The sequence below is a fragment of the Benincasa hispida genome, chromosome 9, assembly GCF_009727055.1.
Source record: "Benincasa hispida cultivar B227 chromosome 9, ASM972705v1, whole genome shotgun sequence".
Taxonomy (NCBI): Eukaryota; Viridiplantae; Streptophyta; class Magnoliopsida; order Cucurbitales; family Cucurbitaceae; genus Benincasa; species Benincasa hispida.
The window spans coordinates 68,653,086-68,679,064 of NC_052357.1; the positions used below are offsets into that span (position 1 = coordinate 68,653,086).

The window sequence follows — 25,979 nt, forward strand, 5'->3', positions numbered from 1 at the left end:
GATTATAAGAGGTAATCTTAAGATGGCTCGAGATAGGCAAAAGAGTTATGCTAATAAGTGGAGAAGAGAATTAGTGTTTGAAGTTGGTGATAAAGTATTTCTGAAGTTATCTCCGTGGAAAGGAATACTCAGGTTCGGTAGGAAAGGGAAATTAAGCCCAAGATATATTGGACCTTACGAGATAATAGAAAGAGTTGGCCCAATGGCATATCGATTGGATTTACCATTAGAGTTATCTCGTATTCATGATGTGTTTCAGGTGGCAATGCTTAGAAAGTATATGCCAGATCCTACCCATGTATTTCCTGAGAAACCGGTACAGTTGAAAGAGAATTTGTTTTATGAAAAGGAATCAGTAGAAATTCATGATAGAAAGGAACAGGTCTTAAGGAATGAAGACAATTCCATTGGTAAAGGTACTATGGTGAAACCATAGAACGGAAGAAGCAACATGGGAAGCCGAAGAGCAAATCAGAAACAAGTACCCACAGTTGTTTAGTTGATAGAGTTCTAGCGAAATTTCAATGACGCCCTTGTGGCCGAGCGAGCAAGCGATGCCTAGCATACGCCGCACGTCCATGCGTCGAAGCAGCACGCCTATGCACCGAAGCACCTTGCCAAGCATCAAGGCGCCGCGTGCAACCCATGTAGCCAAGCATGCCCAATGCGTCGTGCGGCCAGCGCGCCCATGCGTCGAGCAACCGACCTATGCAGCGTGCCAATGCGTTGGTGGCCAACATCATGTGGCTATGCCAAGCAAGTCGTGCGATGCTACCTAGAGAGCCATGCGTCGAGGATGGACGGTCACCCTATGCGTTGGTGATTGTTAGTTTCTTGCGATGGCTAAGTTGAATTCTAATGAGAGTGAATTGGCTTGGTATGCGTTGATAATAGGCTATGCATTGAGTATGGATTATGTGTTGAACATCCAAGAGTTGGACGCATACAAAGGATGAGATCAGCAGGAGAACATCATCAAAACCATGTGTCTTCTTGGGAGAAAAGCCTTAAGCTTTAAGAATTTGAGGTGATGGCATCAGATTGGAGGCTCATGCATTGGCAATGTGGGAGGAAGACACTCAGCTTACGATGATCACAACATTGCGTTGATGGGGTGAGAAGAAGACACTTGGCCATGCAGCCAAGTAGGTGGTGTCAACTCTGGAGAAGGTTTGGACGCCTATAAATAGGGCCAAAAGACTTTATCTTTAGATCATAATTCAGAAATACTGCAAAAAGAGTGGGAGAGTTGAGCAAACCTTGTGTTGGAGCCAAATCCATGCGTTAGTCATAGAGGATGCATTGGATAGTGAGGTATGGAAAGGACGCACCATCTTAGGACGAAGAGTTCTCCCAATTTAATCATGCGTTTGGAGTGATTTTAAAGCCACCTGAAATCTCTTAAAGTTTAGTTTTTAGCGTAGGGCTGCTGGAAGAAAATCTCGAAGGGATCGAGCTGGAAACTGGGAAGAAGATAGAAGGGTCAGGCTGTTGGATCAGTTTGGGCCAGTCTTGAAGATTCTATGATTCCAGCCAAACCACGAAGAGTTCTAAGCTCAAATTTTAGGGTAAGCTTCCTGAGATATTTTAAAATATCTTTGTAGAAGGAAGTATCTCAAAATAAGATTTAGAACTATGAGTAATTTGAGATGTACTTTAAATCTGGATTCTAGGGGTGAAAAGGGAGCCCGAGGTAGAAAAGGGAGCTACTAGAGTGAAAAGCTCCTAAAGCAATCAAGGTGAGTGGCTAAAACGTTTTTACTAAAACATTTGCTGAAAATGTTTGATTACAACGTGTTATAGAAAGCATGTTTTAAAGAAGATTATTCTCATGCAACTAGTTTTACAAGTAATTTCCAAGCAAACCATGAGTTATGTTTTATATGCATGCATGTGTGAGAAATTGTTGAAAAACGATTTATATGTGTTAAATATACTCAGCATGTGTTAGTACCTTTAAAGCCATGTTTTTATATGTGTTACACTCTACATGCTTTAAAGAGAAATTCATTTATGACTAGTTTTATTTAAAACGTGATACCGAAGGACATTCGAGAAGGTATCTACCCAACTAGATACTGAAGAATATTTGAGAAGGTATCTATTGATACTGAAGGACGTTTGAGAAGGTACTAAACCAACCAGATACTGAAGAACGTTTAAAAAGGTATCTGAACAGAAGTACCTAAGGTATGACAGTACTTAGTATGGCCACGTTCATGTAGGTAGTTAGAGTCAGAGATTGAGCAAAAGGATTCTCTCTTGACTAGCAGTTGGCATTGGGATTGTTTTATCCACAGCAAAGGTTATTCTCAACTGAGAAATAGTTTTACTGTTTTATGATTAAAATAGCTTTATATGTTTTATGCTTGGAAAATGTTTATACTGCAGTACAATACTGTAGAACCTTATATTTCAGTTAAACTCTTTATTGAGATTTGCCTGAGAATCAATTATCTTTCTTAAGTCACTCACTTTGCGTAAGCTCACCCTGTTTTCAAATGTTTTCTTTTTCCCCCCCACAGGTAGCGGTCAAATCCTCTGAAGATAGCTCTGCATCTGCTCTGCCACTAAAGGAATAAGAGATTGTAAACCGTCGGATTAGATGGTTACTGTTAATATTGTACACATGTTTCTGTTGTTCATATAGGGACTAGAGTTTTGGGTTTTGGGACTTGTGAATCTAGTGTTATAATGATTCTAAATATGTTATGTTTCTGAATTAATAAATTTTGGCCTAAATACATTCCGTTGTATATAAATTATATTTTGGTATCAAAGTTAATCCGCAATAGTTATTAGGTAGTAAATATCAGCTAAAGGGTTGATTACTGCTGTAGTCAGCCCTTCTCTAGGTTAAGAGGGTGGTTGAGGTGGGGTGTGACAGAGGGGGATGGTGGTGTTGCTGTGCGAGGAAGAAAAAGGAGAAGGGTTGGTGGGTTTTTAAAAAAAGAATAATAATAATAATAAATATAATAACTAAAAAGGAAGGTATAATTATAATTAATTTCTTTCCGTTTCGAAAGGAAATTAATTCTTGCCATAAGTTTCACATTTAAATTCAAAAATGAATAATTTTCCGCCAAAACTTAAATTCCTGCATTTATACTTGAGATCCAAAATTCCAAAAATGCCCTCCGACTAAGCAATTATTTAATTTCCAAATAATAACTCAAATTACATTATTATATAAAAATATGCGGGGTATTACATTCTTCCCTCCTCAAAGAACTTTCGTCCTCGAAAGTTAAAACACTCCGGGTGTTACATTCTTCCCTCCTTTAGAAACTTTCGCCTTCGAAAGTTCATTCTTGAAAAAGCTCTGGGTACTGGACTTTCATCTCACCCTCTCGCTCCCAAGTAGCCTCCTTGAACTGGTGATTCTACCACAGAACTTTCACAAAAACATTTTCCCAAAGACGCAATGTCTTTACTTCTCTAGCGAGGATCTCTATAGGTTTCTCTTCGTAGCTCAAGTTGTCATCCAACTGCAATGGCTCGAAGTCGATTACATGGGATGGGTCTTTCACATACTTCCTTAGCATTGAGACATGGAAGACATTATGAACTGAAGACAGTGCTGGAGGCAATGCCAAACGGTAAGCTATGGGGCATACTTGTTCCAGGACCTCGAAAGGTTCAATGAATCTCGACTCAACTTTCCCTTCCTACCAAACCTCTGAATACCTTTCATGGGTGCCACTTTTAAAAAAACTTTCACACTAGCTTCAAATTCCAAATCTTTACGTCTAACATCGGCATAACTCTTCTGTCTGCTCTGAGCTGTTTGCATAAGAGCCCTGATCTTCTGTATTGCCTCATTCGTGGTCTGCACCAATTTAGGTTCTAACAATTTTCTCTCTTCTACCTCATCCCAACACACCGAGGATCTACAACTCTTCCTATATGGAGCCTCAAAGGGTGACATCCCAATAGTGGACTGGTAGCTGTTATCAGTCTCCATTTAATGCAAGTGATCATCCCAGCTTCCTGAAAACTCTATGGCGCAGGCCCGCAACATGTCTTCCAATATCTGATTCAATCTCTCTCTCTGCCCATCAGCCTGAGGGTAGAAAGTTGTACTGAAGTCTAACCGGGTTCTCAAAGCTGCCTGGAGACTCTTTCAGAAGTTAGACGTGTAACGAGGGTCTCTACCGACTCAATGGACACGAGAACTCCATGTTACCTTACCACCTCCTTCATGTATATCTGTGCACACTTATTCATTGGAAAGATGGGCTTCCCAGTTATGAAATGTACTAACTTCGTAAGTCTATCAACCACGACCTATATCACAATGAAGCCTTTGATGATCTGAGGCAACCCCAAGATCAAGTCCATAGACACATGCTCCCACTTCCATTCTGGTACACTCACTGCTTGTAACAAGCATGCTGGCTTTTGCCTTGGGGCTTTCACCTACTGGCACACCAAACTTACTGACGAACTGTGCAACTTCTCTTTTCATATCATTCCACCAGTAGTAACGTTTCAGGTCCCGATACATCTTGGTGCTGCCAGGTTGAATCGAAAATAAAGAGCTATGAGCCTCTGAAAATAGCTCATCTTTAATATCGCTGACTGCTGGCACGCACAGACGCTTTTGATAAAAGAGGCCATCTTCCGCTAAAACTGAGAATTTCCCATCTTGGCCTGACTCTACCCTACGAACTCTCTCTTCCAGATAAGGGTCTTCTCGTTGCGCATCAATATCCTCTGCTTCAGACTCGGTCATATCGCCAACTGTGTCGTGACCTTTCCCACAGCCACTACAATCACTGCCCTCTCCAGTTCCCTGCACAAGTAAGTCTATCTGGTAATGAGGGCTGCTGAATGGGCCACCTTTCTGCTTAAAGCATCTGCCACTACTTTTGCTTTTCCAGGGTGGTACAAGATTTTATAGTCATAATCCTTCACCAACTGCAACCACCTTCTTTGCCTCATGTTTAACTCTTTCTGAGTGAAAAAGTACTTTAAACTCTTGTGGCCTGTGAAGATCTGTATCTTTTCTCCATACAAGTAATGTCTCCAGATCTTGAGAGCAAAAACCACTGCTGCTAACTCCAAGTCATGCGTGGGATAATTTTGTTCATGCTTCTTTAGCTGTCATGAAGCACAAGCGACTACTCTGCCCTGTTGCATCAGTACGCAGCCTAGCCCCTGCTTGGACGCATCACTGTAAATGAAAAAGCCACCTGATCCATCCGGTACTGTAAGAACTAGGGCTGAAACCAGCCTCTGCTTGAGGTCCTGGAAGCTGTCTTCACAAGCCTCACTCTAAACAAATGTTGCTCCCTTCCGGGTCAACTAAGTTAATGGGGCGGCTATACGAGAGAAGTTCCTTACAAATCGTCTATAGTAGCCTACTAACCCCAGGAAACTACGCGCCTTACTGACTGTGGTTGGACAAGCCCAACTCGTAACTGCCTCAACCTTGCAGGATCTGCAGAGACACCTTCTTTCGGTACTACATGCCCTAGGAAGGACACCCGCTTCAACCAAAATTCACATTTTGAAAACTTAGCATACAACTTATTGGCCCTCAACGTTTCCAAAACTTTCCGCAAATGCTCTTCATGCTTGACCTCTGTCTTGGAATAAATCAAGATGTCGTCTATTAAAACAATCACGAAAGTGTCGAGGAATTCCTTGAACACCTTATTCATCAGTTCCATTAACGCTGTTGGTGCATTTGTTAGACTGAATGACATCACTATGAACTCATAATGTCCATACCTCGAACGGAAAGCTGTCTTGGGTATGTCACTGTCCTTTATTCTCAGTTGGTGGTATCCTGACCAGAGATCAACCTTAGAGAATACTGTAGCTCCCTACAACTGGTCAAACAAATCATCGATCCTGGGAAGAGGATACTTGTTCTTGACGGTTACCTTATTCAGCTCTCTGTAATGAATGCACAGACGTAATGATCCATCCTTCTTTTTCACAAACAAAATAGGTGCACCCCGTGGTGACATGCTAGGACGTATGAAACCCTTGTCCAAGCACTCTTGAAATTGAAGCTTCAGTTCCTTCAACTCTTCCGGAGCCACCTGTATGGAGCCCTCGAAATAGGGGTTGCCTGGCTCCAGTTCAATGGCAAAATCTATCTCCCGCTACGGGGGCAGTCCGGGAAGATCTTCTAGAAATACGTCCGAAAAATCCCTTACTACTGGCTTCGAAGTCAAGTTGACTTCATTCTCTCTGGTATCCACCACACTGGCCATAAAGCCTCAAGCTCCTTGGTTGAATAGTTTACTGGCCTTTAATGGGATATCATTTTGGGTAGGACTACGGTCCTAACCCCTTTAAACTTAAAACTAGCTCCTGTGGGAGGGTTAAAGGTGACCTCTTTACGGGAGCAATCTATGCTGGCATGATTAGAAGCTAACCAATCCATGCCCAATATAACATCAAAATCGCGCATATCTAAAATTATTAGGGTTACATCTAATGCACGATTAGCTACCTCTACCTGACATGTTTTTATCTTTTATGTAACTAACATGATCTCTCCTGATGAAGTGGAAATAGACAATGAAAATGGCAAAGGTTCTGAGTCTAACATGGCATCCTCACAAATACAGTAGATATAAACGAGTGTGAAGAGCCAGAGTCAAATAAAACAAGAGCATGATGTCCCAAAATGGGAAGTGTACCTGTCACCACGGTGCCTAACTTCTCGGCCTCACACTGAGTGCTAGAGAATACCCTCCCCTGCTATTGCTGGCGACTCGAGCCTCCTTGGTATGAGCTTACGGGCTGGCTCCTGTGCTTAGGTGCATTCCTCCTCGGGCATCTATTTGCCATACTCCCCTTTTGGCCGCATCGAAAATAAATCCCATACCTGGCTAGACAACGTCCCCAGTGTTGCTTACCGCAAGTGGTACATATCGGTCTATCCTCCCTGCCAATCCCAGTCTGGGTACTCTATTGTCCCCATTGATGTGGAGCATGTACTGTGTTTTAAATCCTCTGTTGATGCTCAGGAGTCCTGTGCTCAGCCTTCCTTTTTTGACCTTCGGAGGCCTCAATCCTGAGCAACCTCCTGTATTCCTCTCCCACCTGGGAATCGACATCAATCCTTATAGCGGCTCGCAGCACCGCAACATACGTCTTGAGATCCAAGGCATGCCCATCCCTCGCAGTCCGCTCTTCAGACACTGGATAAATCTCTCGGTCCTCGCTGCCTTGGTGGCCACTAGCTCAGGAGGAAAGTGAGACAACTTATCGAACTCTTGCTCGTATTCCTCCACCGACATAATGCCCTACTTCAAGTTCAAGAATTCTGCCTGTTTATTGTATTGAGTGTTGGCCAAAAAGTACTTCTCATAAAAGCGTTCCTTGAACTGTTCCCAAGTTGCAAGTTCACCTCCAATATCGATCATCTTTTCTACCGAACACCACTAGATTTTTGCGTTACCAGTTAGCATGAAGACTGTGCATTGTAGTTTGTGCTCTTCTGGGCACCTCATAAAATGGAATATTGTCTCGATAGATGACAACCACATTTCTACCTTGGTGGGGTCCCCCAGTTCCTCCTAAGCCGGAGTCTGGGTAGGTTGTCCTGCAATCATGCTACGGATCAGTTCCTGCAGTTTCCCCATTAGAGCAGTTGCAACAGCTTCACTACTTCGGGCTTCCATTACCTTTTCATCCACTTGGGTTATAGGCGAAATTGGCACTGCCGGAGCAGTTTGGCTACTCTCCGCTCTCTCTACTTGCATTTCTTCTCTAACTGTTTTTCTTATTCTACATTTAGCTGCCATGTCCTGTCATAAATTCGTACATTAACTAACTATTTCTGGGCTTTTCTCAGACATCATGCATTTAAAACACTACATCACTGTTCTCATATATGCATTGAAACTTTTATTAGTAGAACGTACCTGGCGATGATGAGGAATCGGTTACTGGGCACAGAAACTATCTAGACTTACACAGTAAGTCAGTCTATAAAACCCAAAACATGAGCTCTGATACCAACTGTAACGACCCAATCCCCTAGAACTTAGGTTAGGCCGTTACCAACTTAAATGCATGGATAGGATTTGAAACGACGCTCAGTTATGTTGAAATAAATGCTAAATAGACAAGAGAAGTTCAAAAGCCATTTATTAAATGAAATTATAAAACAATAATAGGGTACCTATAATTCGTAAAGATTATTAAAAGTAATTAAAAAAAACAATCCTTAATAATAAGTTTTAAATAGTAAAACTAAAAATCAAGGGAAAAATAAGGATTCTAAATTTCATGATGCGGAAGCGTAAAAATTAGTCCGAATAGCACGATCACGAATTCCGCTGCACCATCGCTGGTTCATCTCTACCTTTACTTGAAACATCAACATAAGAAAGAATGAGTATGAAATACTCAGTAAGTAACCCCACCACTGGGGTCAGGCTAGGCATCTATGTCCTCTAGATACCCACCTATGGCACATATACACACATGAAACAGGTAAGAGAATGAGTCCTATCCTACTGTAGTTAAGTATGCTCACTACCTCTGGTGAATCCCGAAGGAAACACAAAAATGGTAAATCCCGAAGGAAACACAAAATTGGTTAATCCCAAAGGAAACAAAAACTGGTGAATCCCAAAGAAAACAAAAACTGGTGAATCCCGAAGGAAACACAAACTGGTGAATCCCGAAGGAAACACAAAACTGATGAATCCCAAAGGAAACACAAACTTGTGAATCCCGAAGGAAACACAAACTGGTGAGCATCTAACTAATCAGTGAGGACATTCACACAACCTCAACATTCAAAAATCAACACCGTACGAATCTATGACATACATGTAATCCTCGATACCATGGCTCTACCACATACACATAATCCTCAACAACATATTCTACTACATTCATGTATATCTTTACACCATAGATCCACAAGTATGCCTCAACATCAGCAGATCAGATACCAACATATGGAAACACATACCACCTCATACTAACAATCAAGTGCCTAGGTGTATATTTAAACAAATCAGAACTCGTGCTAGAACATACTTTGATCCAGGTAGTACTATCAATCAACATGCTAACATTTACCATAACATACACTCATCATGCTAGCATACAATTAAAGCCTGGCCCGTGGGCAGTTCCAGTGGTATGATTTATATTAAATGTCATGTATAGTTAAGACAGAATAAAATCTATAGTTTATGTTGCATTTGTTGCAATATAAAACTATAGACCATATGTTATATATGATATACCATAAAAGGGAAGGAGTTATAACTCCCTCCCCACATTCTCTCAAAGAATAACTAACAAGTGATAAAAGAGGTTGAGATATCATCTTCTTCATACGATTCACAATTAAAGAGAAAAGTTCTCAGTGAAAAACTTCTTTTAATCCTCTCCCTCTACTTCCCTCTACCAAGGATTCAAGCAGGAGTTGGATTCAAGCAAAGCCCACAACTCCTGCTTGAATCCTTTAATCCCAAAAGAGAATACAGAGGGTTCTCGACTAGTAGTGTCTGCGCGTTAAGAAGAAGGAGATCTATGAGGTAGGAGTTCCATTCGTAATTTTTCGAGGGATTCATGAAGAAAGGTTCTTCAAAGGTAATATCTCTTGAACTTGTTTCTTGTTTATAGCATGCTGTAACTTAATATTAAATGCATATATCTATTGTTTGTTTATTGTAAATTTCATATTCAATAAGAAATGGAATTTGGACAATCCACTTCTGCTCAAGGATCTCCTCATGTTGAGTTTTCTTCAATTGGTATCAGAGTCAGGTTTGTGGTTTCTGATTCCAAATTCCATTCTTGTATTGAATTCGTTTACAGTTCTGGTTGGTTTTAGAACCTGCATTGTGTTTATATGATAAATGTTTGTAGATGAACTATTGATGGATGTTTACGGGATAGAAGTCTATGGGTTTTTGTACAAATTTACAAAGTTAATTTGTAAGGGACCCTACGTTTTTGGGCATTAATTTGCAATCGAGTCTATATTTGTTAAGTTTTTTGAGTCGTTCATGAAGGCAATATAACATGAGGATTTCCATGAGCAACGGAATGATCGTTCCAAATTCCATTCGAAATTGAACAAACACAATTACAGTCAAGAAATGGAAACTAACTAGGTCATGCACAATACGAAATTATAACATGCTTTACAAGGATAAAGAGAAAGATTATACATACCTTTGAAGACTTATTTTCAAAGTCCCTCGATCACCAACACTCGTTCAATCTCCAAGATTGCAACTCTTGAACACTCGAACACAGCGACCGCAATAAAAAACCACCACACAAACATCGCAAACACAATGAACGGCCTCCAACACCTTGACCTCAGTCAAGTTGAATAAGACACCACCATAAGGGCTACCTTGGAATTCTCAGTGTGAGAATCCAGAAGTGTTGGCTCTGTGGGGACTTGGTTAGAGGAAGAGACAGGAGGAATAACAATCATGTAAACGATTGAGCAAGTGGAAGATGAAAGAAGTCTATCATATATACGATGCTCAATCGTTTAGAAAAAGCTTTGCGATCGTTTAGTTAACGGGCAGTTGAGTGAACTATTATGTAGTGTCACTCCACGATCGTTTAGTCTCTCTTCAGCTATCGTTTAGTGAACCCTATTACTGGACAACGATTCCGTGAGTTTTCTTTCCAAGAATAGAAAATTTCAAAATCTTAATAATACTAAATTTAGGAAAACATTTTTTCTTTTATCTCACGATCACCATGAAACTACCAACAATCTCCCATTCAATTGGTTATTAGAGAAAAAGATATAATTATCCAATAATTAATATTATTATAAATATATATATGATATCCAACTTACCATATTATATTTATAACCTATAATTTTAATATTTCATCTCATGAAAAATATAAACCATAATTCTTTTTCTATTTCATGGTACTTAATGTAAATCTTATTTACATTATCCTCCACTTGATGTATCTCATACATCACACCGATCATATCATATACAATCGAATTTCCTCTTGTCAATTTGAACATTTCAAATCAACACCAAGAACTGATTCTAAACTTGAATCCATTGAGCTACCAAGGAGATCTTATGGACTTATAGCTTGAAGCTCCAATGGTACGTGAATAACTGACTAAACTCTTTAGTCACGGGATCCATCATCTGTTAACTGCAAGGCACTCCACTAAAGATCGACAGCTACACTCTCCTTACTACATATATATTATGTGTCCATATCAACCAATAAAAAATGCGATAACCCTTCATAGATCACTCGTAAGTACAGCTGGGCCAATAACCGTTATACCCTTGTAGTTACATCTAACTCCTTAAGTACCACTGATCCCGCTAATGAATATAAATCATATCTTACTATGACTGAGTCCTCTCTTCTAAAGAGACGTTGTAGCCACCATGTTCAAGACCTAGAATCAACCCTTAAGGGAGCAATCTATCTACTTACCCCTGCTTCGGGAAGGAGTAAATTTTATCTTGTATAAATGAGTTCCCAGCTCTCAAATTAGACAAGTCCTTAAAAAGGTAGGCATGTTGAGTTGGCAATCTGGCCACTCTCACCCATACTAATCAAAGAACTGCCCTCAAAGGCAGAAGTTTCCAAAACACTCAGGATTGAGGTCATGTCACCTATGGTCGTTTAGGTGAGATGTAAGTCTCAAATATCAACGACATTATATACAGGGATGAATGATCTCGTGGTCGGGTCTTATACAAAATCTTTATATAGGACACCCCCGCTCGCATCTCTCTATATGAATGGTCAGGATCTACCATTTGTAGTAGTTCACAACACTTGCAAACCTCTACAATACGAGCTGTATCCGTAGTGTCACCAAAATCATGCATCCCTCTTTAATCCTTATACTACAGACCTATTTAGGTTATCACTTAAGGCGTGATCCACTTGTATATCTCATATACATGCTTGAGTTTACATACAATAACTATAGAGCTTTCTTTACTAGATATAAGTAAATGTGAAAATAAAATAACTCTCATTTTATTCATAACAATATATATAGTTTACAAACTACAAGATTCCGGGAGAATTAAGACACCAATCCCAACAATATCCCACTTGTCCTAATGACTCGGGAGACTAATGTACAATACAAGATAAATACAAGTACAATATACAATAAACTAGGGCATACCCTAGTATCATCTCTCACTTTCCCTAGAAAAGATGCACATGTCCTATAGACCCAGAGATTCCAGATGACCCTCAAACACTTTAGCTGTGAGAGCCTTTGTAAACGGATCAGCAACGTTATGGTCCGTCACGATCTTCGTGACTATTACATCACCGTGATGCACAATCTCCCTGATCAAGTGGTATTTTCGTTCTATATGCTTGCCTCAAAGATTATTCCAAGGTTCCTTCGAATTTGCCACAGCCCCGCTATTATCACAATAGAGAGTGATCGAAAAATCCATATTTGGAACAACTTTCAAATCTGTAAGGAATTTCCTCAGCCAAACAACTTTCTTAGCTGCTTCACAAGTGGCTATGTATTAAGCTTCAATAGTGGAGTTTGCGATGCATCCTTGCTTGATGCTTCGCCACACTACAAGCCCTCCATTCAGAGTGAACACTGACCACGTTGTCGATTTTCGAGAATCTCTATCAGTCTGAAAGTCGAGTCTGTGTATCTGATAATGGGCAGAAATGCACGTTATTACAATGCAAAGATATAAAAAAATGTAGGATTGCGACGGTAAAAATATGTAAAATCGTGTCCAAAAGCATTAAGTTGAGAACACTGCGAATGCATGCATCCATCGTATTAAAGCAGCTAATTTATGTGTTTTATGCAAAAAAATGTGTTAACGCAAGGCAGAATTGTGATCCAAGGAATTCAGCGTCCAAGCGCATTAAGAGATTGCGACCGCAAGGCTATGCGATCGTATACATTCGCGAAGATCTCCTCAAGAAGGTGGCCACATAGAGACGGCACATAAAGGTGAAAGCTTAATAAATCAATATGGGACAGAAAGCTAATGACAGTCGGATCCGAATTTAGTTGACAAGCCGTTAACGACACACTGTAGCAAGTACACTCAACTTTTCAGTGACAATTAATCGGTGCATCAGACAGAGCTTTAATGACATTCCATCAGTGCAATCATTTGAGAGAAAAACTTCTTCACTTTGATCTCTATAAATATCGAAGGCCACCACCGAAAAGGGAGCTTTTAGCCATATAGAGAGGTCGCCATACAAAAGATAGTTAGTCGTTGTTCATAGTTTTCTTACACTTAGAAGGTGGAGGCGAGAAAAGAGAGAAGACACCGCAAGATCATTTCTGTTCAGCTCGAGAGAGTGTCTGGAAGCGTTGAGAATGGAGAGAGGGCCGACTCTTGCGAAAGCAAAAATATTCTTTTGGGCAGAGTAGAGAAAAATAGTGTAAAAGCCTTGGGAAGCAGGAAATTGCTACTAGGTCCCCTATCTTTACTTTCCATTGTCATCCTATATTCTGATTTCATTTATAAAATGGAACTTGCATCTCTACATCTGTTCACTCTCTTACATTACGCATGAGTAACTAAACTTCTGAATGGGTTGAGAAGTACTTAGCTAGCATGACCTAAGATCTTCATTTTACGCGATCATCTTGTCTTATGTATGCGTTCATCACCCCTTTAGAGCTACTCGAGAGGGAGTGAAAAAGAAAGAACCTGGACTTGAGAGAGCTAGGTTATAATCTAGGCTTGAGAAAGTTAGATTAGAACCGCATAAGCAAGAGATAGAAACTTAGAGATAAGTTCTGTTTGCTTACATGCATCGCATGCAACCTAGAAATAGGTTATGGTAGTATGCGGTCGCCTTATGTATATGTGTGTCGTTCATCATCGCCTAGACGAGAACAGAGGCTTAGACGTAAGTCTTATAGACATCATCGCATACATCGCATGCGTCCTAAAACTAGGAGCTATAGAATTTACGTTGAGAGATAACTTGCTGTTGTATGTGTGTAGCATGATCGCATAACGTGAACGCAATCTTAGGAAGTGTTAACTAAATCCCTTTTCAACCCGTTCCCCCGCATATTCATTGTAACTTTCATTGTTATAAACTCTTTTCTCAATTCCGCCACATAAAATCTATACCTTAAACAAACACACCAATCAACTCTTTGTTTTATTTGTTATCACAAAGAAATCTGAAATCACCATCGTATACTGTCTTCATAGTCCCTATGTTCGACCCTGGGCTTACCAGGCAACCTAGTAGGGTTTATACTTGGATTCTGCAAGGAAAACTTGCTTGCACAAGGCATACACCACCATAGCATTATACACCATTATTTCATCATATTCATAACGCATCAAGTTTTTGGCATCGTTGCCGGGGACTATGGCAGTACATATTGTGTTAACGGTAACTTTTTTATTTTCTTTGCAGACTTTCCATCTCTGCACTGCCTCTCCTTAGGTAAGAGAAGAAGCGGGCATCGTATGAGCGAAGGACAAATTCCTGAGCCCAATTACGACCTAGAGATTAAGAGAACTTTCTGAAAAAGAAGAAGAAACAACCGCCAACAACAACAAGAGAAAGATCTCAACATGGCAGAGCAGCCGAATGACAAAGCACTGAATGCAAATAATATCATGGCGAACCCCATCCTCTTGGTGAACAACCGCAATAGGCCCATCCGGAACTATGCGTCGCCCAACCTTTATGATTTCTCACCAGGAATCATGAGGCCAGCTTTGGATGGATCGAGGTTCGAGATAAAATTGGTGAAACTGCAGATGATTCAAACTGCCAGACAGTTTGGCGGTAGGCATGGCGAGGATCCACACGTTCACCTTCGGAGTTTTATTGACATCTGTAATATGATTGTGTTCCCAAACATCTCTGCTGGGGAGGTTCGACTAACACTGTTCTCATTTTCGCTGTGTGACCAAAAACGGAAATGGGCCTATTCTCTCGAACCAGAGGAGATCACATCGTAGGAATAGGTAGTGGAAAAGTTCATGAAGAAGTACTTCCCCCGACAGAAATGCCAGAAAGGAGGATGTTGATTACTAATTTTGAACAAGATATCGACGAATCGCTCAAGGACACCTGGGCGAGTTTTAAAAGATTTGTGTGAGATTGTCCGCACAATGGCTTACCAGATTGTCTACAAATGGAAATTTTTTACCACGGTTTGAACTCTGAATCGCAGACGGCTGCCAATGTGGCAACAGCTAGAGGTCTTCTTGACAAGACAATGACAAGGCAAAAAATTACTTGATCACATTTCAAAAAATCATGAAGACAAGAGAAAGCGATCAACGACTGAGAATTAAATATAGTGACGTAAGTAATGGGGCCATCGCATCCCTCAAACCCAACTGAAAAGCGATGATGAATCTAATACAAGGCATCGCAATCAGTAGCACGGGAATGCATAAAGGGCAAGTCAGCGCAATCGCTCAAACGACCACGAGCTGTGTCACCTGTGGAGAAGCACATCCGATTGAAAAATGCCCAAGGAATCTGCAGTCAGTATGCTTCATAAAGAATAACCCTTTCTTTGATACGTACAACCCCACATGGAGAAACCACCCTAATTTCGCATGGAAAAATAAAAAACAAAGCTATCAACCTACGGCGCAAAGGAAGAGCCACCGGTATTTTTCCCGCGAATGAACGGTTAATCGCAAAATCAAGCCTGTAGTTCACAGACGCTGCAATCTTAATCTCTGGAGAGCTTACTCAAGCAATATATTGAGAAAAATGAAACAGTACTCTAGAATCAAGCGACGTCTATCCGCAATCTTGAAATTTAGATAGGACAGATTACGAGCGAGCTCAAAGTAGACCGTAAAGGTCGTTTCCGAGCTCAACTGAGCTCCCTTGCAACTTTGGGGGTGCAGGAAAGGAACAATGCCTAGCAGTTTCCTTGCTAAACGAAAAAACGCAGCGGAAGAAGAGGAAGAGCCCATCATGACCAACTCGAATGTAGTGAAAACCAAGAACACATTGATATATGATTCAGAAGAACCCGAGAAAATGAACCCAGAAGTTGCGTTCACTTTTAATACTCTAGAACACGAAGCAGAAGTACAGCTACCACCATTCCCACAAAGATTGAAAAAGAAATAGAATGATGAAGCAAAGATCACTACAGTGGCAGTAACGCAAAGGTTAAAAACTATGATCCCATAAAAAATGTACGACCCAGAAAGCTTCACGATACCCTGCTCAATTGGAGGGGTCTACATTGGTCAAGCACTATGTGATCTTGGGGCGAGTATAAACTTAATGTCGCTATCAATTTTCAAACGATTGAATGTAGGAAAACTAACGCCCACAATGGAGACTCTCCTGCTTGCGGACAAATCCCGAGTACACCCCGAAGGAGAATGGAAGGATGTCGCGGTGTCGTTTGACAAATTCATTTTACCAGTAGACTTCATCATTTTGGATCATAAAGCGGATGAAGATGTGCCCATCATATTGGGACGACCATTCCTATCAATCGATCGCTATCAACCTAGTAGGATAGCGATGGTAAAAATATGTAAAATCATGTCCAAAAGCATTAAGTTGAGAACATTGTGATCGCATGCGTCCATCACATTAAAGCAGCTAAATTACGTATTTTATGTAGGAAAATGCGTTGGCGCAAGACAGAATTGCGATCCAAGGAATTCAGCGTCCGAGCGCATTAAGAGATTGCGACCGCAAGGCTATGCGATCGTATACATTCGCGAAGATCTGCTCAAGAAGTTGGCCGCATAGAGACGACACATCGAGGTGAAAGCTTAATAAATAACGATGGGACAGAAAGCTAATGATGATCGAATCCGAATTTAATGGACAAGCCGTTAACAACACACTATAGCAAGTACACTCAAATTTTCGGTAACAATTAATCGACGCATCAGGCAGAGCTTTAATGACTCCCATCAGTGCAATCATTTGAGAGAAAAGCTTCTTCACCTTGATCTCTATAAATATCAAAGGCCACCACCGAAAAAGGAGCTTTTAGCCATATAAAAAGGTTGCCATACAAAAGATAGTTAGTCGTTGTTCATAGTTTTCTTACACTTAGAAGGCGGAGGCGAGAGAAGAGAGAAGACACCGCAAGATTGTTTCTAGTCAGGTCGAGAGAGTGTCGGGAAGCGTTGAGAATGGAGAGAGGGCCAACTCTTGCGAAAGCAAGAATATTCTTTTGGGCAGAGTAGAGAAAAACAGTGTAAAAGCCTTGGGAAGTAGGAAATTGCTACTAGGCCCCCTATCTTTACTTTCCATTGTCATCCTGTATTCTGATTCCATTTATAAAATGGAACTTGTATCTTTACATCTGTTCACTCTCTTTACATTACGCATGAGTAACTAAACTTTTGAATGGGTTGAGAAGTACTTAGCTAGCATGACCTAAGATCTTCATTTTATACGATCATCTTGTCTTATATATGCGTCCATCACCCCTTTAGAGCTACTCGAGAGAGAGTCTAAAGAAAGAACCTGAACTTAAGAGAGCTAAGTTAGAATCTAGGCTGAAGAAAGTTAGATTAAAACCACATAAGCAAGAGATAGAAACTTAGAGATAAATTCTGTTTGCTAACACGCATTGCATGTACCCTAGAAATAGGTTATGGTAGTATGCGGTCACCTTGTGTATGTGTGTGTTGTTCATCATTGCATAGACGAGAACAAAGGCTTAGATGTAAGTCCTATAGACATCATCGCATACATCACATGCGTCCTAAAACTAAGAGCTATAGCATTTGTATTGAGAGATGACTTGCTATTGTATGTGTGTAGCATGATCGCATAACGTGAGCACAATCTTAAGAAGTGTTAGCTAAATCCCTTCTCAACTCGTTCCCCCAAATATTCATTGTAACTTTCGTTGTTATTAACTCTTTTCTCAATTCCACCGCATAAAATCCATACCTTAAACAAACACACCAATCAACTCTTTGTTTTATTTGTCATCGCAAAGAAATCTGAAATCACCGTCGCATACTGTCTCCATAGTCCCTGTGTTCGACCCTGGGCTTACTAGGTAACCTAGTAGGATTTATACTTAGATCCTGCTAGGAAAACTTTCTTGCACAACGCATACACCACCATTGCATTATATACCATTATTTCATCATATTCACAATGCATTAGTATCCTGTAACGATCAAATCCTTATTTCTATACACGAGCATATAGTCTCTCGTTCTCCGAAGATACTTAAGGATCGTTTTGATCGCTATCCAGTGATCAAATCCTGGATTGGATTGATAACGACTGACAACCCCTACTGGTAGCATGTCAGGTCTGGTATACAACATTGCATACACTAATCTTTCAACAGCTGAAGCATAGGGATCTGTCTCATCTCCTCAACTTCTTGAGGTGTCTTAGGACATTGATCCTTAGACAACATGATTCCATGCCTCAAGGATAACAAACCCCTCTTGGAATCCTGCATCCTATACTTGATCAACATTTGATCGATGTACAATGCTTGAGATAAGGCTAACCTCTTGTTCTTACTATCCCGAATGATCTAAATCCCTAAAACATAATGTGCCTCACCTAAATCTTTCTTTTGGAACTGGCTAGTTAGCCACTTCTTAATGCTAGTCAGAAACCCTACATCATTCCCAATGAGTAGGACATCATCCACATATAGTACCAAGAAAGCTACTGAGCTGTTGATGATCTTCTTGTAAACACAAGACTCATGAACATTCTGATCAAAGCCAAACGTCTTAACTACACTGTCAAATCTAATGTTCCATGATTGAGACGCTTGTTTCAACCCATAAATGAACCTATTAAGCTTGCAAACTCTTTGCTCTTGATTTGGAACTATGAACCCCTCTGGTTGAGGCATGTAGATGGTCTTCTCAAGATTACCATTAAGAAAGGTAGACTTAACGTCCATTTGCCATATCTCATAATCATAAAATGTGGCTATGGATAGGAGTATCCTGATAGATTTGAGCATGACAATAGGTGAGAAAGTTTCCTCATAGTCTACTCCCTCGACCTGGGTATGACAATAGGTTTGCAACTTTCCATCTACACCTCGCTTTCGTTTACAAATTCACTTACACCCTATAGGTTTTACCCCATCAAGCAGATCCACAAGCTCCTAGACTTGATTGAAGTACATAGACAACATTCTTTGTTCATGGCCTTAGTCCACTCATCTTTGTCAACATCCTCCATTGCTTTCTTAAAAGACAATGGATCATCGACCTTATCATTAGAAATGACGTTTTAGGCTTCAGTCAAACCCATATAGCGATCCGGTGGGTTCATAACCTTCCCATTACGTTGAGGTAGTCTCAACTCTTGAGCTGGTTGACTAGATGTACCGACCTCAACAACTATTGTTAAATTGTTAGTTTGTTCAACAACTCTTGTTGAACCATCAGTAGTCTCAGTCTCACTAGAAATCTCACATAAAACAAGCTTACTTCGTGGTTTATGATCCCTTATGTGGTCTTCTTCCAAGAAGATAGCATTGTAGAAACAAACACTTTATTCTCACTCGGATCATAGAAGTATCCACCCCTTGTTTCCTTGGGAAAGCCTACAAAAAGGCAAACTTTTGAATGCGGATCCAACTTCTTTGGGTTAGTCATCAGCATGTGGGTCAAACACCCCCAAATCCTGAAGTGGCATAAACAACCTTTACGCCTCTCCACAACTCAAAAGGTGTTTCATAAACACTTTTTGAGGGAATGTTGTTCAGAATGTAGAATGCAGTCTCCACTGTAAAACCCCAAAATGAGTCTGAAAGATGAGCATAGTTCATCATAGACTGAACCATATCCAACAAGGTTTTATTTCTCCTTTCTGATACATCGTTCTGCTGAGGTGTATCTGGGGCCGAAAGTTGGGACGTAATCCCATGTTCTATCATATAGTTTTCGAATTGGAGTTCCATATACTATTAACCATGATCAGATCGTAGTGTTTTTATCTTCTTACTTAACAAGTTTTCAACTTCATCCTTATACTTCTTGAACCTTTCAAGGGTTTTAGACTTACGTTGCATTAGGTAGAGATACCCGTACCTTCAATAATCATCTATAAAATAGATGAAATATTCATACCCACCTTGAGCTCTAACACTCATCGGACCACAGAGGTCTGAATGTACAAGCTCCAAGGCTTTCTTGGCTCTGTAACCATTACTAGTAAAAGATCGTTTGGTCATCTTGCCTTCGAGGCATGATTTACACACTGTCAAGGAGTTTTCTTCTAAACTCTTTAGAAGTCCACATTTCACCAATTGCTTAATCCTATTGAGTTGATGTGACCTAACCTTAGATGCCAAAGATGGGCTTTTTCCTTAGGAGAAACCTTTGGTCCTTTAGCTGTTGTCGTTGTACGGAATATTTCAGCATTAAACAAGGCTTTTATGACTAACGACCTTAGTACATACAAGTTATTCTCCATTGAACCAAAACCAATCTCCATCTGATTCTTGAAAATAAATACTTTACTCTCAGAAAAGAAGACGGTATAACCTTGTTCAATGAGACAAGAAACCGAAATTAAGTTTATCTTGATATGAGGAACTACGAAAAAATTTTCCTGTAATAGATAACGTTTCTTGTCCAAAAATAACTTCAGCCTGCCTACAGCAACAACTGAAACAACCTCACCAGTACCGACTCGAATAGTCAACTCTTCTTTTGCAACGTTTGCTAGGAACTGAATCCTTGGTAAGAGAAACTGACGTGATTAGTAGCACTCGAATCAAGGATCCAGATTGAATCATCATTCTCTACCAAACACGTCTCCAAGACCAATAAATCATATTAACTGTCTTCAAACATCCTCCTCTTTTGGAGAGTAGTGGGATCAGTATCAGAACCTAAATAAGCTCCAAGTTCCATGCCAGAGAAAACTTCTCGTCAATTAACTTTAATAGAGTTAGCAACATTTGCTTTCTCTTCCTGAAGTTTAACTTGGGAACTGACACTACTAGTTTTGTCATCCATCCCTTTGTACTCGAAAAGTAAGAGCCGACGTTCAAAAAATTCTTGCAACGAGTCCATGATCTCGCGTGTAATGACCATGTTCTCAACCATTTTGGCCAAAGCATCAGATATGTTAGCCAATATGTGAAGTTGGGCGAATGAATTAGCCTTCATCTATACCTCATATGCATTATAAACACTTCGCGGTGCATCAAGGGTTGAGACTTGAGGACATTCCTCAATCATGAAAAACTCGAGGTCGTTTACCATGAAATACGTTTTATAGGACTCTTTCCACTGTATGTAATCGGTCAAACTAAAGGCATTAAACGGAAAATCAAACATGTTGCTGAAAACAAAAACACATTGACCTACGTTAGGTTTTAAGCAAATACCCATTGAAGAAACATACAACATCCAATACGGTTTAGCAAAACTAACATGAACCTTGTGACATGTAGTTTCGTAATGACACTTCAAAGGTTTAGGACGAAAGTCACCAAAGGGTGGTCAACTTATCCCTCCTCTGAATTGAGATATTCTCAACTAGCCATTAATACCATAATAACTCTTGTTCCTATAATGAGTAGCCATCTTTGATTTGGTCAAGAAATCATTAACTTACTTAACAATTCCCCGTATGTGTGACTCGTCATTTTAGGCTTTAGTGTTCCGCCCCAAGCAGCCAATCCAAAGGGAAAAATCCGATTGGGCCAAAAACTAAAGTGACCCTATCCATTTCTAGAGTTCACTTTGATATTGACCAACTGCACAAAACCCATCCAAAGGGGAACACTCCTAGCGCGCCACGAGGGAGTACAAAAAGATTTCACGGTGATAGAGACGGTAGGACGTGTTGACACACACCCTTCACCCACTTACTATAAACACTCTCCTTGTCCACCTTGATATTGACGTATGGAAACACCATCCGAAGGGGGATGCTCCCAAGGCACCACGAGGCCGAGCATGAATCTCACGGTGTAAACATTCAGGGAGAAACGTGAGTGGAATCATTGATATATCAGATACATCTTTTCCTTCCACTGAGTATTTTATAACCTAGGGTTTAGTTTACCTAGAAAAAACACGACAAAGAATTTTAACTGAGTGACTTTTTAGGTTTGCCTTGTAACTTTTATCTTGGATAGTTGAAACAACTTTTGATCATCATCCATTAAACACTTTAGTAGAGTCTTTGACCAACTGTCGTATGCTTGTAGAAAATCTATCTAATTCACCTTTCTAGGTAGGTTCCTAAGTAAGGGTGTTCCATTTCCGTCAGCTTAAGTACCCCAGCCTAGATAGAACCCGCCTTAGACAAAAGGTCCCTTATAGATAGATTTAACACAATTTTAATCTTTTATGCCAATCAATTTAATCCCATTAAACCGATTTAAAAAAATTAAACTAGGTTGCTAATCCCATTAGAATCTTGAATTTAGGTCTATTTCAATCCAATTTTAAAACACTTTTAGATCATGAGTTCACACTAACTCCGCATGCAACTCTTTCTTATCCATTTTAGTTCTAATTTCTATTATAACACTTATAATAGAAACAACCAAAACCATGTATAACACAAAGCAAACATATACAAAACATCAATGAACCAAGCAAACATGCTTCCATTCACCCTTATACTATAACGTTCATAGTATAAAGATGATGCATGAATATGCTTACGACATGCACAAATATAACTCTTATATTTTCATGATGCATGTGCATGCTTTCTTGTAATTTCATCATGCCATATTATAACATTTATAATATATGATGCAGGAATAATTGCACAACCTAAGGTGGATTTCAAATCTATATGTCATACACTATGCCATATAAACTGTTACGGAATCGACAATTAAGGAACACAAAAAAGGAACGTAGAGATAGAGAAGATCGACACACTGATATACGTGGTTCACTAACAGTGTGTTAGCTACGTCCACGGGTAGTAGGAGAACAGTATTATTAGAGAGAATGTTTTCAAAAAATTACATCATAACGATGCCTCTAGGGTTAGAGAGGTTATATAGCGCACTACTCTAAACCCTAGGGTCATAATCGTAAATAACTACAAATAAATAAATATGCTGAATACGAATTCTGAATAGGTTTTGTGGGTGTTGCCCCTAAACCCCCACCAGGGCCGTACTTGGTTGTTCGAAGCGCCAACAAACAGATTCAAGGCATTTCAACATAAACCATATACATCTAATGTATATTAAATAAAAGTTAATCAATCAGGAAAATTTACCTCAAATACTTAAAAAGCAAAAGCTAAATATTACAAATGCAAAGAGTCTTCGGTTCAAATAAGCAAACTGGGTCATGAACCGTCCGGTCGAAGTCCGCGTCTCCACTGATCATGTACCAAACTTCCTTGCGATCGTCTACACGAAAGACTAAATGCTTTACTCAATCGTTTTACCTATGCTTCTAGAGCTAAACAATCGTTTAGCAATGATCGTGTACCTTTTTCTATGCGATGAAGCACGAGGTACGCAATCTTACAGCACGCGATGTACAATGCAAACCTTCAACGATTGTCTAAACGACAACGATGCGGTGAAGCAAAATTGTCTAAATGATCACTGAGTGAGCACCTAAGTATCGTATACCGCGTGATCATGTAGTTAGTGACTATGTGATGAGGCATGCTAACTACACGATCGTTTAGTGCACATATCTTTTATTAAACGATGAGCATCATATGTTCCCATTCGATCGTTTACCTTCAACGTCTACACGATTGGGCAACCAACGCTACGCAATAGAGCAAACACTTTACCCCATCATTTAGCATTAGCTAAATGATTGTTTAATAAATACTACACAATCGCGTAGAAAAATCTACATGATCGTTTGCCAAATCTCAACGATCGTTTACCTGAGGCTACACGACATGACCAACTCTTAGTCTTCTTCTTCGCTCAGAACCACATCTCTATGCTTTGAAACTTCATTACGAATGACTTAACAAACTCAAACACTTTTAATTACATACTCGATTACTTGTTAATTATGCCTAAAACACAGAGGCTCTTACAAATTAACACTGTAATTTAAAGAAAGCTTTAAACAGAGGCAATTAACCATTGAAACACATTTAACAATTAAACGCAAATGCAGAAAACCCACAATGACTATAAAAGAAGTTCAAAATAGAAATGAAATTTGGAATATCAGAAAAACCTGGCTCTGATACTAATTGAAGGAAATCTGACTTGAGGATTTCCATGAGTAGAGGAATGATCGTTTCAAATTCCATTTGAAATTGAACAAACACAATTACAGTCAAGAAACGGAAACTAACCGGTCATGCACAATACGAAATTACAGCATGCTTTACAAAGATCAAGGGAAAGATTATACATACCTTTGAAGACTCATCTTCAAACTCCCTCGATCACCAATGCTCGTTCAATCTCCAAGACTGCAACTCCCAAATGCTCGAACATAGCGACTACAATACAACACGATCAGTCTAAAACGACCACACAAACACCGCGAACACAACAAATGGCCTTCAACACCTCGACCTTAGTCAAGTTGAGTAAGACACCACCACAATGGCCACCTTGGTATTCTCGGTGTGAGAATCCAAAAGTGTGGGCTCTGTGTGGACTTGGTTAGAGGAAGAGATTGGAGGAATAACAATCGTGTAAACGATTGAGCAAGTGGGAGATGACAGAAGTCTATCATATAGATGATGCCCAATCATTTAGAAAAAGCTCCACGATTGTATAGCAAATGCTTCGAGATCGTTTAGCTAATAGCCAACTGAGTGAACTATCATGTAGTGTCACTCCACGATCGTTTAGTCCCTCTTCAACTATCGTTTAGTGAATCCTATTCACCAGATAGCGATTCCATGAGTTTTCTTTTCGAGAATAGAAAATCTTAAAATCTTAATAATATTAAATTTAGGAAAACATTTTTCCTTTTATCTCACGGTTACCATGAAACTACCAATAGTTCGTGAGGCTTTAGAAGAAGGGTTGCAGTGCGTTTTAAAGGAGAAAATGAAATGGAGGAGTAAAGGTTGCCGCACCGTGTAGCTGGAGCTGACCGATCGTTTAGATTTTGTTATGCGATCATGTAGAATTTGCTACACGATCGTATAGCATTTGCTCAACGATCGCATAGATAATGCTACGTGATCGTGTGGAGTTTACTACATGGTTGTGTTGTGTTGGCTGCATGATCACATAAGCATTGGCTTGGTAGACGATAGCGCGATATATGATACTCGATGCATCCTTGCATGCTAAACGATCGTGTAGACTATTATGCTCATCGCATAGTCATTAGTTACACGATCGTGCAGTAAATGATACTTGACTCATCGATGTTTACTAAACGATCATGTAGACTTTCATGCTCATCGCGTAGTCATAAGCTACACGATCGCATATAAACCATCGTCTATATTCAATGCCTTGTTGCTCGATGATCAAGTGTTTGCTACACGATCAGCTGCAAAGGTTCTTTGTGGAGCGGTTCAAGACCCGGTTCACTTGTTTCGAACCGGTGGATTCAAACTTTGTAATAGTTAGCCGTTTAATTTCCTTTTTAGAGAATTTATATCCTAATCCATCAACTTTAGTATTAATATACATGTGATGTATGTTTATATTATATGTCAAAATGTATGTCATGTAGCTTTAAAATACATCATAGGTTATGCATTTATTTTCATGCATCATTTTATATTATAAGTATTATAATATATTTGTATGCATGATTTAAATTACATAAAGCGTGCTCATGCATCATATTATATAAGAGTTATAGTATATGTATGCATGCATTATAGCATGTCCATGCATCATTTATATTATAAGTGTTATAATATAAGGATGAATGATTGTATGGAATGTATGTTATGGAAGTTCATTACTTAGTTATATAAATGTTATATATTAGTAATAAATGAACATTGCATGAAGCATGACACTACTTTAGGTTAATTTATAAATGTTATAAATAACTTATGTATGTCATTCATGTAATGGTTGGTTTTAATTGTTTCAGTTCTTATAATTG

The 25,979-nt window shown here is 39.6% G+C and overlaps 1 protein-coding gene across 1 annotated transcript; it reads right to left on the reverse strand.

Moving 5' to 3' along the window:
- Window positions 1–3,383: 3,383 nt before the first annotated feature.
- Window positions 3,384–3,964, reverse strand: LOC120084867. The gene is made up of 2 exons (XM_039040680.1): window positions 3,618–3,964; window positions 3,384–3,537 (listed from the first exon to the last, which is right to left on the reverse strand). The coding sequence occupies exons 1-2, from the start codon at window positions 3,962–3,964 to the stop codon at window positions 3,384–3,386; spliced, it is 501 nt and encodes a 166-aa protein (XP_038896608.1).
- Between the last annotated feature and the right edge of the window lie 22,015 nt (window positions 3,965–25,979).